Source organism: Oenanthe melanoleuca, chromosome Z (genome assembly GCF_029582105.1).
Source record: "Oenanthe melanoleuca isolate GR-GAL-2019-014 chromosome Z, OMel1.0, whole genome shotgun sequence".
Classification (NCBI taxonomy): Eukaryota; Metazoa; Chordata; class Aves; order Passeriformes; family Muscicapidae; genus Oenanthe; species Oenanthe melanoleuca.
The window spans coordinates 9220852-9234752 of NC_079362.1; the positions used below are offsets into that span (position 1 = coordinate 9220852).

General features: G+C 40.2%; 1 protein-coding gene across 5 annotated transcripts in view; it reads left to right on the top strand.

Annotated features, from left to right (window-relative positions):
• The window catches only part of ZNF462 (zinc finger protein 462), an 86846-nt gene extending 77508 nt beyond the window's left edge, over positions 1-9338 (top strand). For all 5 annotated transcript variants that reach the window (XM_056513970.1, XM_056513969.1, XM_056513972.1 and 2 more), the window contains 3 exons: positions 2108-2240; positions 6659-6773; positions 7671-9338. In XM_056513970.1, the coding sequence (XP_056369945.1) occupies positions 2108-2240; positions 6659-6773; positions 7671-7872 (450 nt within the window). In that variant the 3' untranslated portion in view covers positions 7873-9338. The remainder of the gene's footprint in view (positions 1-2107; positions 2241-6658; positions 6774-7670) is intronic.
• Positions 9339-13901: the final 4563 nt, after the last annotated feature.

The following is a 13901-nucleotide window of genomic DNA, read 5'->3' on the forward strand; positions in this document are numbered from 1 at the left end:
AATTACTCACCACAATGGGGTAGGTCAATTAAGAAGGTAATTTATTAGTTTGTTGATAAGGAACAGGCAAGCAGCGCTGGGTCATGGGGAATCTGTGATCTGCCAACACGTTCGTCCCACCTTTGGTCACTGCCCCTTTTGTAGACATCTTCTTGGTGGGTTGTGACACATCCACTATGCTGGGGTACAAGTCTGAGCAAGCCCAAACAAGGCTTGAACATGTTTTCAGGTAACACTCTTAGCAAGAAGGGACAAGCTTGCTCATGTTCAAAGAAGCTTACATTTCCCTTATATATAAAAGTGGATACAATTCATGATTATAGTGACAAAATAATAAAAATACATAAAAACAAAACAAAACAAAAAAAAATCAACAGTCTACAACAAAGTGATTTAAACAAATTTAATGAAATTAGATTTTCCTGTGTCTCATGTCTATGCTTTACTTTGGATTTAGTATTTTTGTTTATATTGATCATAATGAAATGAATCACTCTGTAACATCTCACAGTACCAATAGCAGAAGTCCCAGGGGAAAAAAAAAAACCAACAAAACACTTTTCAAGCTCAAAAAACATTTGGCCATCTTATAAAAACAAACTTTGTTAATTTATGTTGGCGTGCATGACTCTTCTGCCATCTTTATTACTTCTGGACTGTCTTCTGCAATTCAAGTGGTACGGAAGGAGTTCCACAGCTCCTGGTCATCACAGCAAGGTGCCTGGTGTATCCAGGAGGGACTATTGCTTGGGTTTTTTTGACTCAGTGCATCAGGCTGGGAAGATTATTCCTTTCACTTAGCTCTCCCTTCTGATCTGGACCTGCAGTGGTGGTCCTAGTACTTTAGGTCATCACTTCCCCTTTTTTGTGGGTAAATTATACCTCTTCAATTTGTGTCTTAAGTTCTGGGCTCAGATACTACCCAGGTCGTATATTGCACCCTAAAAAGAGTTCCTTTCCGTGAGCTGAGTTGAACTAAGCACCTTGCATGTGGCCTTGTTTGTTTAAACCTCTGTGGGTGATGTGTTAAGTTAGAGAACCTCACCGCAACTGTCTGTAACCTGGTACTAGGAATCTTCACACCTCTGTATTCAGGATACTTCGCTATTTGGATGTATCCCACAGCTTGCTTCACATCCTTGTGTGATATATGTCCTCCTTGAGATCATTCACATCCTTTCCCACAGAGGGGTAAAAAGCAGGCAGTGGATGTTGATATTCCATTCAGCCTCTTGCAGGATGCATTGTGCTGCTCCATTTCCATCCCCTCTGCCTGCGTGGCTCAGTGCCTGTACTGCTGGAGGGCTGTCTCTCTGCATGAAAGATGAATCCAAAACCTTTCCCAGCAGCGATCAATGAGCTCAGAGGGCGCTTGTCATCCAGCAAGTATTAGCCTTAGTGTCCTGGTCACACGCCACATTCTCCGCCTCCGCTGTAAATCTGGGCTGCTGCTCTGCTGTTCCTGTTGGATATGAAACAGTTCCTGACTTCTGTGCCCTGAGCTGCTCCTTTCATACTGCTGCTGTGAGCTGTTAAGTAGCTGGTGCATTTCACCCCAGGGTTAGCTGAATTTGACTGCTGGGTGAAGTGTTCCCATTATAGTCCGTGTATCAGTTTGCAAATCACTTTGCAGCCCGGCGTAATGAAAATTAATCTGTTATTAATGAGTGAGAGTGTATGTGCTACACAGCAGCCATGTGCTTAGTGAAAAAAAGAACCATCCTTTCATGAATAAAGCTGAATGAACCCATCACGGAGAGTTTCCCTTCAGCATGGATGTGTGGTAGCAGTGTTTGATCACAGCAGTTAAATAATGCCATAAAAATAAGGATATGACTCAATGTTTTACATTTCTTGGATGAAGAAGTGAAGGAGGTTTACCGAATCTCATTAATTTCCAAAAAACAGAAATGAGAAATACAGAATAAACAGCAATGGAAGAATCACTTCCACTGGAAATAAATGAGTGTTTATTTGATTATGGGACTGCATGTCACCTCGAGCTGAGCATGCTTTAGGTTGTGCCATGTTTTGTTTTGCATTTGTGGGCATTTTTCTGGCTGTATGGTGATTGTGTTGAGTGCTAACAGAAATGTTTCTTTCAAAGGTGAGTCGTAATTTTGAGCTGGTTGGACGGGTTAACTTGGACCAGTTGGAACAAATGAAAGGGAAAACAGAGAGCTCTAGCAGTGATGAAGAAGAAAAAGAAGAAGAGTTAAGCCCCAAGGCTCAAGAGAGAGGTCAGTGCAACTCTTTGATATGTTAGGGGGTTTTAGTTGGGTTTTTTGGCCACTGCAACCTACCTCACCAGTACAACCATGCCAGGTCAGCTGTGGAGTGGACAGCACATATTCTGCAGTAACACAATGTGGCTTCTCTGAAGACACAGCTCCTGTGGCAATCTCTTTCTAATCCTCCTTACAAATTTTTGTCTGTTCAGAGAGAATACTTACTATGAGAAAGCACAGATAGCATATGTGACTAATCTGCCTGTTCAGATAACATCTATAAGGGCTTGGAAAACTATGTAAGTGTCTTCTAGTGTCTGGTCAGATTTTCTGTTTTGGAAACCAGTTTCCAACTTTCACTTGTCATTATAAAAGTGAGGGATGAAGGCTGCTTTATGGGATGCTTTTTATCTTCTGCCTAGCATTCTTTATTAAATAGTCCTGTTTGCCGTTGCTGCAGTTGGCAGTTCAGAGCCAGGGTACATCCATACCCACCTGTCTGTACCATTTTATACTTAAATGCATGCCTAAATTTGTGTCTAAGAATAATCCCACTGACTTCTACAAGGCTAGGCCATATACTTTTTGTTTGGTTGAATTTAGATCAGCAGAGAAAACATAAGTTCTCTGTTGATTAAATGAAGGGTTTCCTTTCTAACAATCTTGTCCCATGAAAAGCAAGTTATTTCAATATCTGGCGTAACTGTGTTTTTTGTGTTGCGACAATGCATCATTCAAATGCAACAACTCTTTAATATCTTCAGTCCCTTCCTGGTTTGAACCAGAGGTCCCCCAATTCTTGATGCTGACAACTCCACTTAGCCAAGTTCTGTGTACTTCAGCTAATAGTACCATGTTTGGTGAACATTTTCCTCCTGACATTTTAGCTTTCAAACTCACTCAAGAGCTTTTCACAAACAAACAAACAAACAAACAAAAAAAAAAAAAAAAAAAAAAAAAGGGTGTCGCATGTACATGTAGGCATTGAAAAATTCCCATTTCTGGATTCACAGATATTTTACAGAGCTAGGGGGTTTCAGATGGTACTTCTTACCTTTCAATAGCAAGACCCCCGCATCCTGGGTTTTAATTTGTGTCCCTGCAGTTTGTGCTTATCAGCAGTGCTCCAAGAGTGGCTAGTGATGGCTTTTAACATTAATGAGAATGCAAGCCAATTGGACAATTGGATAGAAAAACATTTATGTTTTAATGTAAAATATCCTGCACAAGGTCTTAAGCAGAACAGAAGAAAAATCAGAGGAGGGATGTCAGCTCAACGTGGATTTCAGAGTTCAGCATCTCTCAGGGGCAGCTCTGGCCCTCTGGGCTTTGTGGCTGGAGCAATAACAATCGTGTCCTGATTTGACTAAAGCACCAGCTCACCTCAGCTGCAGATGGAGCAGGCTGATTAATGTTGTGTGTAGACCCGCAGCTAGCAGGAGGTGAGGAGTCAAGCTGTCCTTGTGAGGATTACCTTAGCATTACACACAGGTGCTGAGATGACCTTGGAGGCCATGGTGCCAAGACCAAGGAGAAGAAAGTGCTCTTTGCCAAGCCTCACAAATCCCTGAGAAGGTGCCGTGGGCAGGGGGGCAGCCCAAGGTGAAGTTCATTGTTTAAATTTGCTTTAAGTTACACCCTGGAAGTATAAAAACATCACCTTCCATGCTGGAGTTTTACATGTGCAAGGTTTAAGTGATGTGTTATCCTTGTGTTTCATAATTAAACAAGGCAGCATCTTGATGATTTGGTACTTTTTTTTTTTTTTTTCACCTTTAATAATGACTGGCTAAAATAATTTCTGCATGTTTGTTTGGATGAGCCTAAAAAAGTCAGGCATATTTTCAGGTTTGCTTTGCATTTCATTCTTCTCTGGCCTGTAGGGTTGATGTTTCACCATTGTTTATTTTGGGGTTTTTTCCTCCTTTTAAATTTCTTAACTATTTTTAATAAATTATAGTAAAATAGGCAGAAAATGCAGAAAACACTTATGCATACTAAGCAAGAATATAGAAAAGATCCATGATTGCATTTTTCTAGACAAGTTGTATGAATTACCACTCTTAAAAGGCAAAATTTTTGAAAAATATTCCAATGAGACAGGAACTGAAGGATTCTAAATTGCATGCTGGCATCTCCCTAGGCATATTCAGAAGATACTTCTGACACAGCAATGGTTTGCCCTGGTAGCAGAGAGCCAGACCAATGGTTTCAGAGTCTGTTACAGTGGCTAATGCTGTCACGGCTTTCAAACCACACCAGACTGTGCAGTCCTGGGTGCTGCTGGGATGCCTCTGACAATCCTAGGCTTTATGGTATTAGCAGGAAGTGCAGTGTTTGCTGAGAGTGCCTCTGTGTACTCCAAGTATCTGTCTGAGGTCTGTGACTTTGGGAGAACCAGGATTTCTTCCCTAGACTCACCACTTCGACATGAGCTGCTCTGTGCAGAACAGAAGGTCCAAATAGGAGCTTGTGGCTTCTTCTTTGGACCACACAAAGGCCATTTTGTGGATATATGTCCCCATATGTCCATGTGGACAAGCAGAGCTGGGCAGCAGAGCTAAACTGCACTCTTGGATAGGAAAGGAAGGGAGTAATTTGCTTGTAGTAAAGGATATAGTATAAAAGAAATTTTATGGGAGAAAATGAAGTGTCTGGCATAGACCATGCCAAGAATAGCTCTCCCAGGTAGAACTGTGTCTCAGAGAGACTGTTACTGATCTCTGTATTTTGGTCTTAGCAGATCAGGAGGTGCTTTACCATAATAGGCAAAAATTAAATGTCCATGAGTGCTTGTATGTGTGACAGAGCAAAACCACTGAGAGGTCAGGTGTGTCTACAGTGTGTTACTTATCCTCTGCAGGACCCAGAGAAGAGCAGACTCTGATAATCCTCCAGGGAAGCAGCCCAAATTCACAACCCTGGAGGAAAAAGTTACTGGGGAGCAGGGTGAACAAGAAAGTGTTATCTGAAGAGGTGGTGGATTTGCTAGAGTAGCGCTTGCTAAATTTAATGGGATTTTCAAGTATGAATTATGGACTGGCTTGGGTTGGAAAAGCCCTTTAAAGCTCATCCAGTCCCAGCCCCTGCCATGGGCAGGCTCACCTTCCACTATCCCAGGTTGCTCCATAGCTATATTCTTATACAAAATATCAGCAACATTTGTCTATAAAATTATTACCCACCAAAAATATTTATCCCTGTGTCATGACTAGTCTGTATGTTTATACATTTGTGCTATGCTTAATATGTTAAATATCAAGGTGTAAACTAAGCTGATGGTATTTGCTTGCATTCTGGTGTTCCTGATACAGCAGCTTTATGATATATAACTACATAATAAAGAAGCCCCCAACAATAAGAAATACAAAGTGTTTTTTTTTTCCTTTCATGGAAAGTGGCCAAAAAATTGTGTCAAGAACTATTCCATATAAAACTGAAGTAAAAGTGAACCAGTGAAAAGTGTGTCACAAAAAAGCATTTGCAGGACTTAGGTATGGATAATAGGGGATGTGTGAGCAAATTTGAGTTCATAGAATGGTCCTGAACAGAGTAAGTCTGAGAGTGATAAAATCAAGTGAGCAAAGATCTAAACCAAAATTAGGCAAAATCCCTTTTCTTTTATTATGTAGCTCAGGAGGAGTCAGAAAGACATTCTGTTGATTTCTTGTTTAAGGTAATCCCTGCTAGGGAATTAATGCTCTGAGCAGATGGTGCTGTCTCATTTCCAGCAAAAGAAGCAAGTGGGATAGCTCATGCAATTATTTTCAATGGCTTGTGCGGTGATCTTCTTAATTTGTGAGGAAATGTTTCATCTTTTGTGAGAAAAAGAACACAGAGCAGGCTGTGTTCATATGGAGCTTGACTTTCAGGAATATCGTTCCCTGAGCTGCCAGTGATTTCACTCATGTTACCAGGTGCTTGACACTTCTGCAAATGAGGCCCCAAGCACTTTGTATAAAAGATTAAGATGCACACCTGTGCAGTTAAGATGCAGGACTTAATCCATGCAGCTTCATTATCTGTTACAAGAATCGTGTTAAATTTATCAAATCCGTGTGTTTCCTAAAATTTCTACAACTTCCAAAATTATAGATGGACTTGAATGGGGTTTTTTGATTCTGCTTTTGAGCCACTTCAGTCCTAAGCTTTGCAGTTTTGGTTTAGAATTAAACTTCCACTAAAAGCCTCTTCATTTGTTGAAGAGGAGCAAGGACTAGTAACTTGTTACCCTTACTTGCAGAGAGGCTTTAAGACCTAGGATGGGATTTGTCATTTCAAGTGTCACTTTTCAGGAGCTGCATTTTCCCAATTACTTGACAAGGAAGTCCTTTTGCTTCTCTGAAATGAGAGGGGACCAGAGTAGGATCACAGTGGTCCCTTCTTGCCCTGGCATTTCTGAGTTCATGGGCTGTGCTGTGTTTCCCCAGATCCCATGATGTTTCCTGACAGCAGTGCTCCGGAGAAGCGCTTTCCGTGCGAGTTCTGTGGCCGATCCTTTACCGAGGGCTCTGAGTGGGAGCGGCACGTGCTGAGGCATGGCATGTGAGTTGGTTTGTGTTCCCTTGCCAAGCAGCCAAAGCTGTTGGTTGATCTCTGTATATTGCCCCCCACCCCATCCCAACCCTCCCAAAAAGCTGCAATAAATGCAAACACAGTTCTACGAAGAAAATTTGTCTTTGGATACAGTTGTAGGATGTCTCTGCATCTTTTTTAACTCTGCTGCAACTGTAGTGTTTACCTGTGATTCTAAAACTCAAGATTGTCCCTAGGTGAATGCCTCTTGGCCAGGATTAGCTTCTTCTAAGTGTGCTGTTGATTTTTGAAAGAATTTTTCCTCTCTAGAGCAGTTTGCACACTGCAGAATGATACACATCACAGATAGGAATCTCTGGAGCAATCTGTTTCCTTCTCTTGATGTAGATCTCATTGGTAGCAGAGATCTCTTTTCTAGCCAGAATTTCTTCAAAGAGATTTCATTCATGGCTGTTGACACGTGAGAAGCATCTGAATACAATATTGTGGGTTAATTTGTGATGGGATGAGAAGCAATAAATTCTCTTACCCTTAAGAGAATGTAAGTCTGAAAATAAGTATTTGAAATGCTGCTAACTAGGAAAAGTTTTATTGGATTTTATTAACCCTTTGGGAAAAGTACTCCTTTCCTGTGCCTTTGTTTGGCACATGTTTACAAGGGACCAGGGAGATGGGAATAAACTCCAAGTGTAACGATTAGAGTTCTTCCCTCTGATCCCAATCCTTCCCAGAACAAAACAAACAAAGGTTCAGTTTCAGGGCCAGAATGTCCTGCCAGCAGCTTCACTGCCCTGCTTCTCCTTTTGAGCCACGGTGTGGCTGCCTTTTTGGAAAGTGCCCTGCTGCTGTCCCTCATGTGGCTGGCTTTGCTGAACCCCGTGCCTGACCGCTGCTGTTTTTTTTCAGGGCGCTGAATGAAAGCAAGCACAGGAGTGGCGAGGACAGCCAGCCCAAGGAGGACATGGAGGAAACAGCCAGCACTCTGCCAGAAGAGAAGGAAGGCATCGAGACCATGGTGGTGGACTACTCCCACAGCGGGGAAACAGCGGTCAGCATGGTGGCTGCTGATCAACCTCTCCTAGACACCCCAGAGGCCAAAAATGAATAAGAAAAAGCTTTTGGTGTGGTTCTAATCGACAGTACTTGAACAGTGATGAGCGGGAGGGGCGGGCAGGGAGGGTAGAAGGAAGAAAAAAAGCTGCTTTTAGGACTGAATGATCTTTTTTCAAAGCACTGGTACCTGTGTGAGTGTGTGTATATTAAAGTTATTTAAGTGATGGAATAAGTGGCTCCATTACATCACCACATCTTTTTTTTCCTCCTGGATCTGACGATGGGAAGTTACATTCATCATTGGACTAATGAAGCAACTCCCCGTGTTTTTCCTACATTACAACACATCGTGCTTTGCAGTGGAGACTTCGATTGTTTTATGAGTGGAAGCATCGTGAGCGTGGAAGAAGTGGTGGGGGGACAACTTTTGGACGCACAAGTTTGTGTGCGTTTTTCTAGTTTTAATACATAACACTTTTCCAGACTGAATGCAACTGCTAAAGAAAAGAAAAGAAAAGAAAAGAAAAGAAAAGAAAAGAAAAGAAAAGAAAAGAAAAGAAAAGAAAAGAAAAGAAAAGAAAAGAAAAGAAAAGAAAAGAAAAGAAAAGAAAAGAAAAGAAAAGAAAAGAAAAGAAAAGAAAAGAAAAGAAAAGAAAAGAAAAAGGAAAAAAAACACAGAAAAAAAAAAAAAAAGGAAAACAACGAAAATAAAAAAAAACAAAACAGAAACTGCTTTGCTTAAAACAGTCACCTGTTTCCTAGTACCTCAGAATTAACCAAGGGAGATCTCTGCATTTGTCAGTACTACCTGTTGTTGTTGTGGTTAAATGTAGAGAGACTGCTGGGCAAGGTGGTGAATGGAGGAAGAAAAAAAAAGTTTTAAAGAAAAGAAAAACAAATTGTGCTTAAAATCCCAGTGTGGGTTTTATTTCTTAAAATACTGTGATTTTTTTAATTATTTTAGTAAAAAAAAAAAACAAAAAAAAGAGAGAGATACTTTAATTCCTAGATAACTGTTTGTGAATTGTCATCCTTTATTCCAGGTAAGCTGTTTGTTAGTATTCAGTTATTATTTTAGTATTTGGTAGATTTCATGTGACTGATTGTGCGGTTTTGTTTGCCACACTTTTATTTTCTATCAGGCTGAGGTGTTACAAATACAGCACAATTAAGTTTCTCATGTAAAAATGAGTATTTCTTTTTGAGTGGGGGACAGGGAAAGGAGACTAGATCTTGTGAATAGAACCATTTTTGTTGTTGCTGTTGTTGTCATTGTCGTCCTCGTTAATTTTAAACATATGGAGATAACAAAGAAGTTTTAACTTTTAAAAAAAAAAACAACAAACTAAAGAACCAAACTTACAGCACAGCTATGCAGCTCATGGGCCAAACACATGGGTCCTCATAATCATTCTGTTGCTTGTCATATTAACATCGATCAGTCTCACACCAGTAACTTTTTGTTGAGATTGGCTGCCTTTTTTTTTCTTTTTTTTTTTTTTTAATTGTCTGTGGTTTGTGCGTGGGGTTTTTTTTGTTTGTTTGTTTGTTTGGTTGGTTGGTTTTTTTTTGTTTTGGTGTGGTGGGAGGGAGGGGTGTCTGTTAACATATCTTTTTGCAAGCAGAGGTGAGTTGGTTACACACGACATTGAGCCTAGAGAACTACTTTTAACTCGATTCAGTGGGATGGAGTTGCTGAACTTTTTTCCCCTCCTCCTTAGCTTTTTAGCATGAGGGGAGCAGTGTAGAATGGATAGGAACCTGCATACCTTAAGTGGCTGATCCTGCAACTACTCCTTGGGTAGAAAGCCTATTTAAACTCAATTTGGGGATTTTGCCTGAGCGGCCAATACAGGATCTGGTGCCCATGGTATGTTCTGATTGTGAACAAAAAAGAGAAAAAAAATTTTAAAAAGTAACTAAAATTAAAAAAGAAAAAAAAAAAAAAAAAGAAAAATAGAAAAAAAAAAAAAAAAACCTGAAAAAAAAGTTTCTTTCCAAAAAGTAGAAAGTACTTGACTGAAACCTAGTTTTAGAAATGCATGTGTCTTTGTTTTTTTAGTTTTTTGGGGGGGATTTGGGGAGGGGGAGGGGGGAAAATAGGAAGCTCTCCAGGAAATTGTGTCCTGGAGAGCTTCACTTAAAAGCGATGGCAAAAATGTTGCATTTGTGGAATAAGTGCTACTTGAGAAGCATGGTGTTTTGCTTTTGGGGATTCATAAATTGTGTGTTAGGGGGATTCTTTCAATTTTTCTGTTGTGTTTTTGTTTTTGTTTTTGTTTTTGTTTTTGTTTTGTTTTGTTTTTTTTTAATAGGGAGGGAACATCATAGAAAAGACACATTGGAGGGACAATTATAAATATACATTTTGTGTCTGTATTTGTTTTTTAATTGGCCTCATTTCAAATATATTTAAACAATTCCATACCTGGATTGGGTGTTTGTAATGGTTACCAAAAAGGAAAAAGAAAAAAAAAAAGAGAAACAATGATTGTGACATGCTTTTATCACTACTTAATTTTTCAAATAACATGTAAATATTGTAATCCATTGGATTTTGTTTTGCTAACCTGTAATAAAAAAAAATATGGGACCATTTTCCTTTTAACAAGCTTAGAATGTCATATTTTTTTTCCTGTTTTTCTTTTCCAAAAAATGTATACCTGATATATTGTGGACACACATTTTAGGTGCATTATTATGATTCTGTTGACTGTAATGACATAGAATTGAAAATAACATTTTTTTCATTGTTTAATTTATACAGAGGACTTTTTCAGAGTTTGACAGAAGGAAATAATAGCAAAATGCTAACCCATTGGCTTCAGCACTCGGTATTTCCTGATTTTAAAATACTGCTTACTGATGGGGGATAGGAAGGGGATACTGAACTGTTGCACTGACGGGTTTGTTTTTTAAAAAAAAAAAAAAAAAACAACAATGAAAATTAATAAAAACTTTTTAAGAGTGTGTGCTTGTCTGTGTGTGGTTTTTATATTGGCTTGCTCTGGAGATGGATCCTTACAAGTCACTGGTTCTGCATTTAGCAGCTCTGTTGGGGGACCAAACTCCTCTTTTTTTCCCTCCTGCACCATTTCCCACAGTGTTTCAAAGAGAATTTTTGATTTGTAGGTGATGGGGACTGACTTGCCCTAGTTCACACAGGTCTAGGGTCTACAACATCCCCCCAAAATGCCTCGAATGTGACCCAGACCAACATCTATTAGAGGTCAGGGGCACACTGCCAAGCTCTGCTGACTCCTTCTGAACCCAAACATAGAAATGAGGAAATTTTGCAGGCTATATAGGAAGATCAAAATAGATGGAGATAGGCACCAGTTGGTAATTTGGATTACCAACTCAGGCCTGTCATGAGCTGCTGCAATATTGTATTCCCCAATATCTGATGATGTGCTGGATCCAGTAGTGAGGCTGTGCTTGACTGGAACTGAATATTCACCAAAAAGTTTGGAGTTGAGTGTATTTTCTCATTCTCCAAAAACCTAATGTGATGCTTGTGGTGTTGTCACAGAATCTTTCTTTGCTAAATACAGGTATTTAAATGCACATTGATAACATGTCAGAAGGTTTTGTTGTTGTTGTCTTTTATCTGTTTTAATCAGATCCTGTTCTCAGTTTAAGCAGCTTTTTGGTAGTACTTGAGTTGGATCTTAAAGAAATATGTATGCTCTGAAACAGCATGAAAGCTTTGATTACCTGATAGCTTTACATGCTTATTCAGCCTTCCCTAGGAGTCAAAAAATAGAGAAATATTACATTTCCCTGTTAATATTACATTTCCTTAACCTGTATTTACAGGGAAAGGGGAGAAATGGTACATTTTGGCCTGTCAGACTACCTTTTTTCAGGGATCTCTGGAAACATTTATTCAGAAAGACCTACAAGTATTTTACATATTATGTATTCTAGCCAAGAGCCAACTTGCACTTTCACTAAATTAAAAGAGGAAAGGGCTGCTCAGTGATATATCACTAATAAGAATTACATCTCTGATGTAATAATGGAAGACTTTGGGATTAGTTCTAGATTCTTGCAGTTGTATTTTCCCATCTACCTTAGTGTCAGGACTGTATGAGTTTGAAACAAAGGATTTGATCTTCCCATGTTTAGGTATCAGGCTGGATGTGACTCGATCATAAAATCATGGAATGGTTTTGGTTGAAGGAGCCTTAAAGACTGCCTTGTTTCATGGGCAGAGACACTTCCCACTATCCCAGGCTGCTCCAAGCCCTCCAAGTCCAACCTGGCCTTGAGGGATGGGGCAGCCACAGCTTCTCTGGAAACCTATGCCTCACCACCCTCACAACCAACAATTTTTTGCTAAAATCTAATCTAAATTCATTCTCCGTGATTTGAACCCACTCCCCGTTGTTCTATCACTACAGTGACAGTCTTACCAACTGAAATCTCAGTAGTGGGAGGGAAAAAGAAATGGGGATGGTTACTAACAATGATCTTTTACTCACACTTTTACCCCTTTGCCTCAATGGGCAAGTCCCTTTCTTTCAGCTGAGAGCCCTGAGCTTCTCAGGGAGCATTTGTGCCGTGGACAACTGAGATTTTGCACACACTGTGTTCCCAGGATCATTGTCCTCCCTTTGCTTGTGAAGCCTGGGTAAATGTTTGCTTCATTATTGCTATCTTGACTGCTGGCATTTTCCTCCAGCCTGGAGGTACAGTGGCTGAATGCTCCCCATGCAGAGCTCTTGCCTCTGTATCCACCCCAGAGCAAAGGCTTTGTATCCTCCTCAGAGCAGGAGTTGCTATGGGAATAGGAGTATCAGGCTGATATCTCCCGGCCTTCCAAACATCCAGCCTCCCTGGACAAGAGTTCAACCTTTGAGGCTGTCCTGTGAGTCAGGGACAGCACTGAAACTTGGCAGTCATATACAAGTCTGAGTCTGTGGGGTTTCCAGAGGAAAATCCACTCTTTGTGAAGTGGATATGAAGTGTTGGTGCTCCTGGCCCATTTATCTTGGAAGACTTCGTGTGGACCTACACAGCAAAAGTCAGTCTCCAGGCTTTGAGGAAATATCTCAACACAACTACACATTGAACTGTGCTCAGTTCAAGGGAAGCTGGCCCCAAGTTTCTGCTCTCTTCTTCACCCTGAAGTCTTCCTTCAGTAATTTTCTGAGAACACAGGACTTTTCCACCATGAGACCTAGCTGTCTGTCTCCAAAACAAAGAGATCACAAACACCACTGACCTGGTCTAGTGTCAGTAATAATCCTTCTTTCAGCAAGAGGCTGAAATTCTTGATCTCTAGATCTCCTTCATGAGCCTGTTTCCCCAATTCCTATTTCTTTGGTGCTCTCTAAACCCTTGACTTCTCCAGCTTGTCTCTTTTTGAAGGCCCTTGTTTTTGGTGAGGTCTGAACTGCTTTGAGGGTGTGCTCACTGACTCATAGCCCTTCTCTGAACAGCATTTCTGCCTTTCCTGTGTCTGATTATTTCTGACCAAGAGGCAAATCTAAAGGTATGAGCAAATAAACAGGCATCTAAATGTCTGCTCAGTGGCATGTCATGTAACTAAGACAATGACTTCTTAGGAGAATCAAAGTGGATTTTATCAGATTTTGTCTTTAGGTTTATAAGAATCACTGCTAGAGGACAGCACACAAGAGCCCTCAACATGTAGAAATTCACCATCACAGAGGAGAAGGCATCAATCTCTATTTCAGATTTAATTAATTCCAGCTTGGATCCTACAATCCCTTTTCTCCAGCACTCACAAAACATGCTGCAAATCAAGCGAAGTACCCAAAATGGTGTCAGTGTGGGGAGATTTTGGGTTTGCTTTGCTCTTGTGGTTGAGCTGATGCTCTTGCTTTTTACATCTGGAGGAATCTGAAGAAAAGTTCTGTCAGCTGTCAAAAAAGTGAGAAAAAAGGCTTAAAAAGTCAGCAAAATAAAATAAATTCTCATGCAATGAGAATGTATTGTGTAGCAACAGACAGAGTGTGCAGCTAAGACTCAGGTACCACTATTGACTTTCCTTTTGCTGCATTTGAGATCTGTTTTGTTCCAGCAGAACATGGAAATTGATCAGATCAAGCGTAT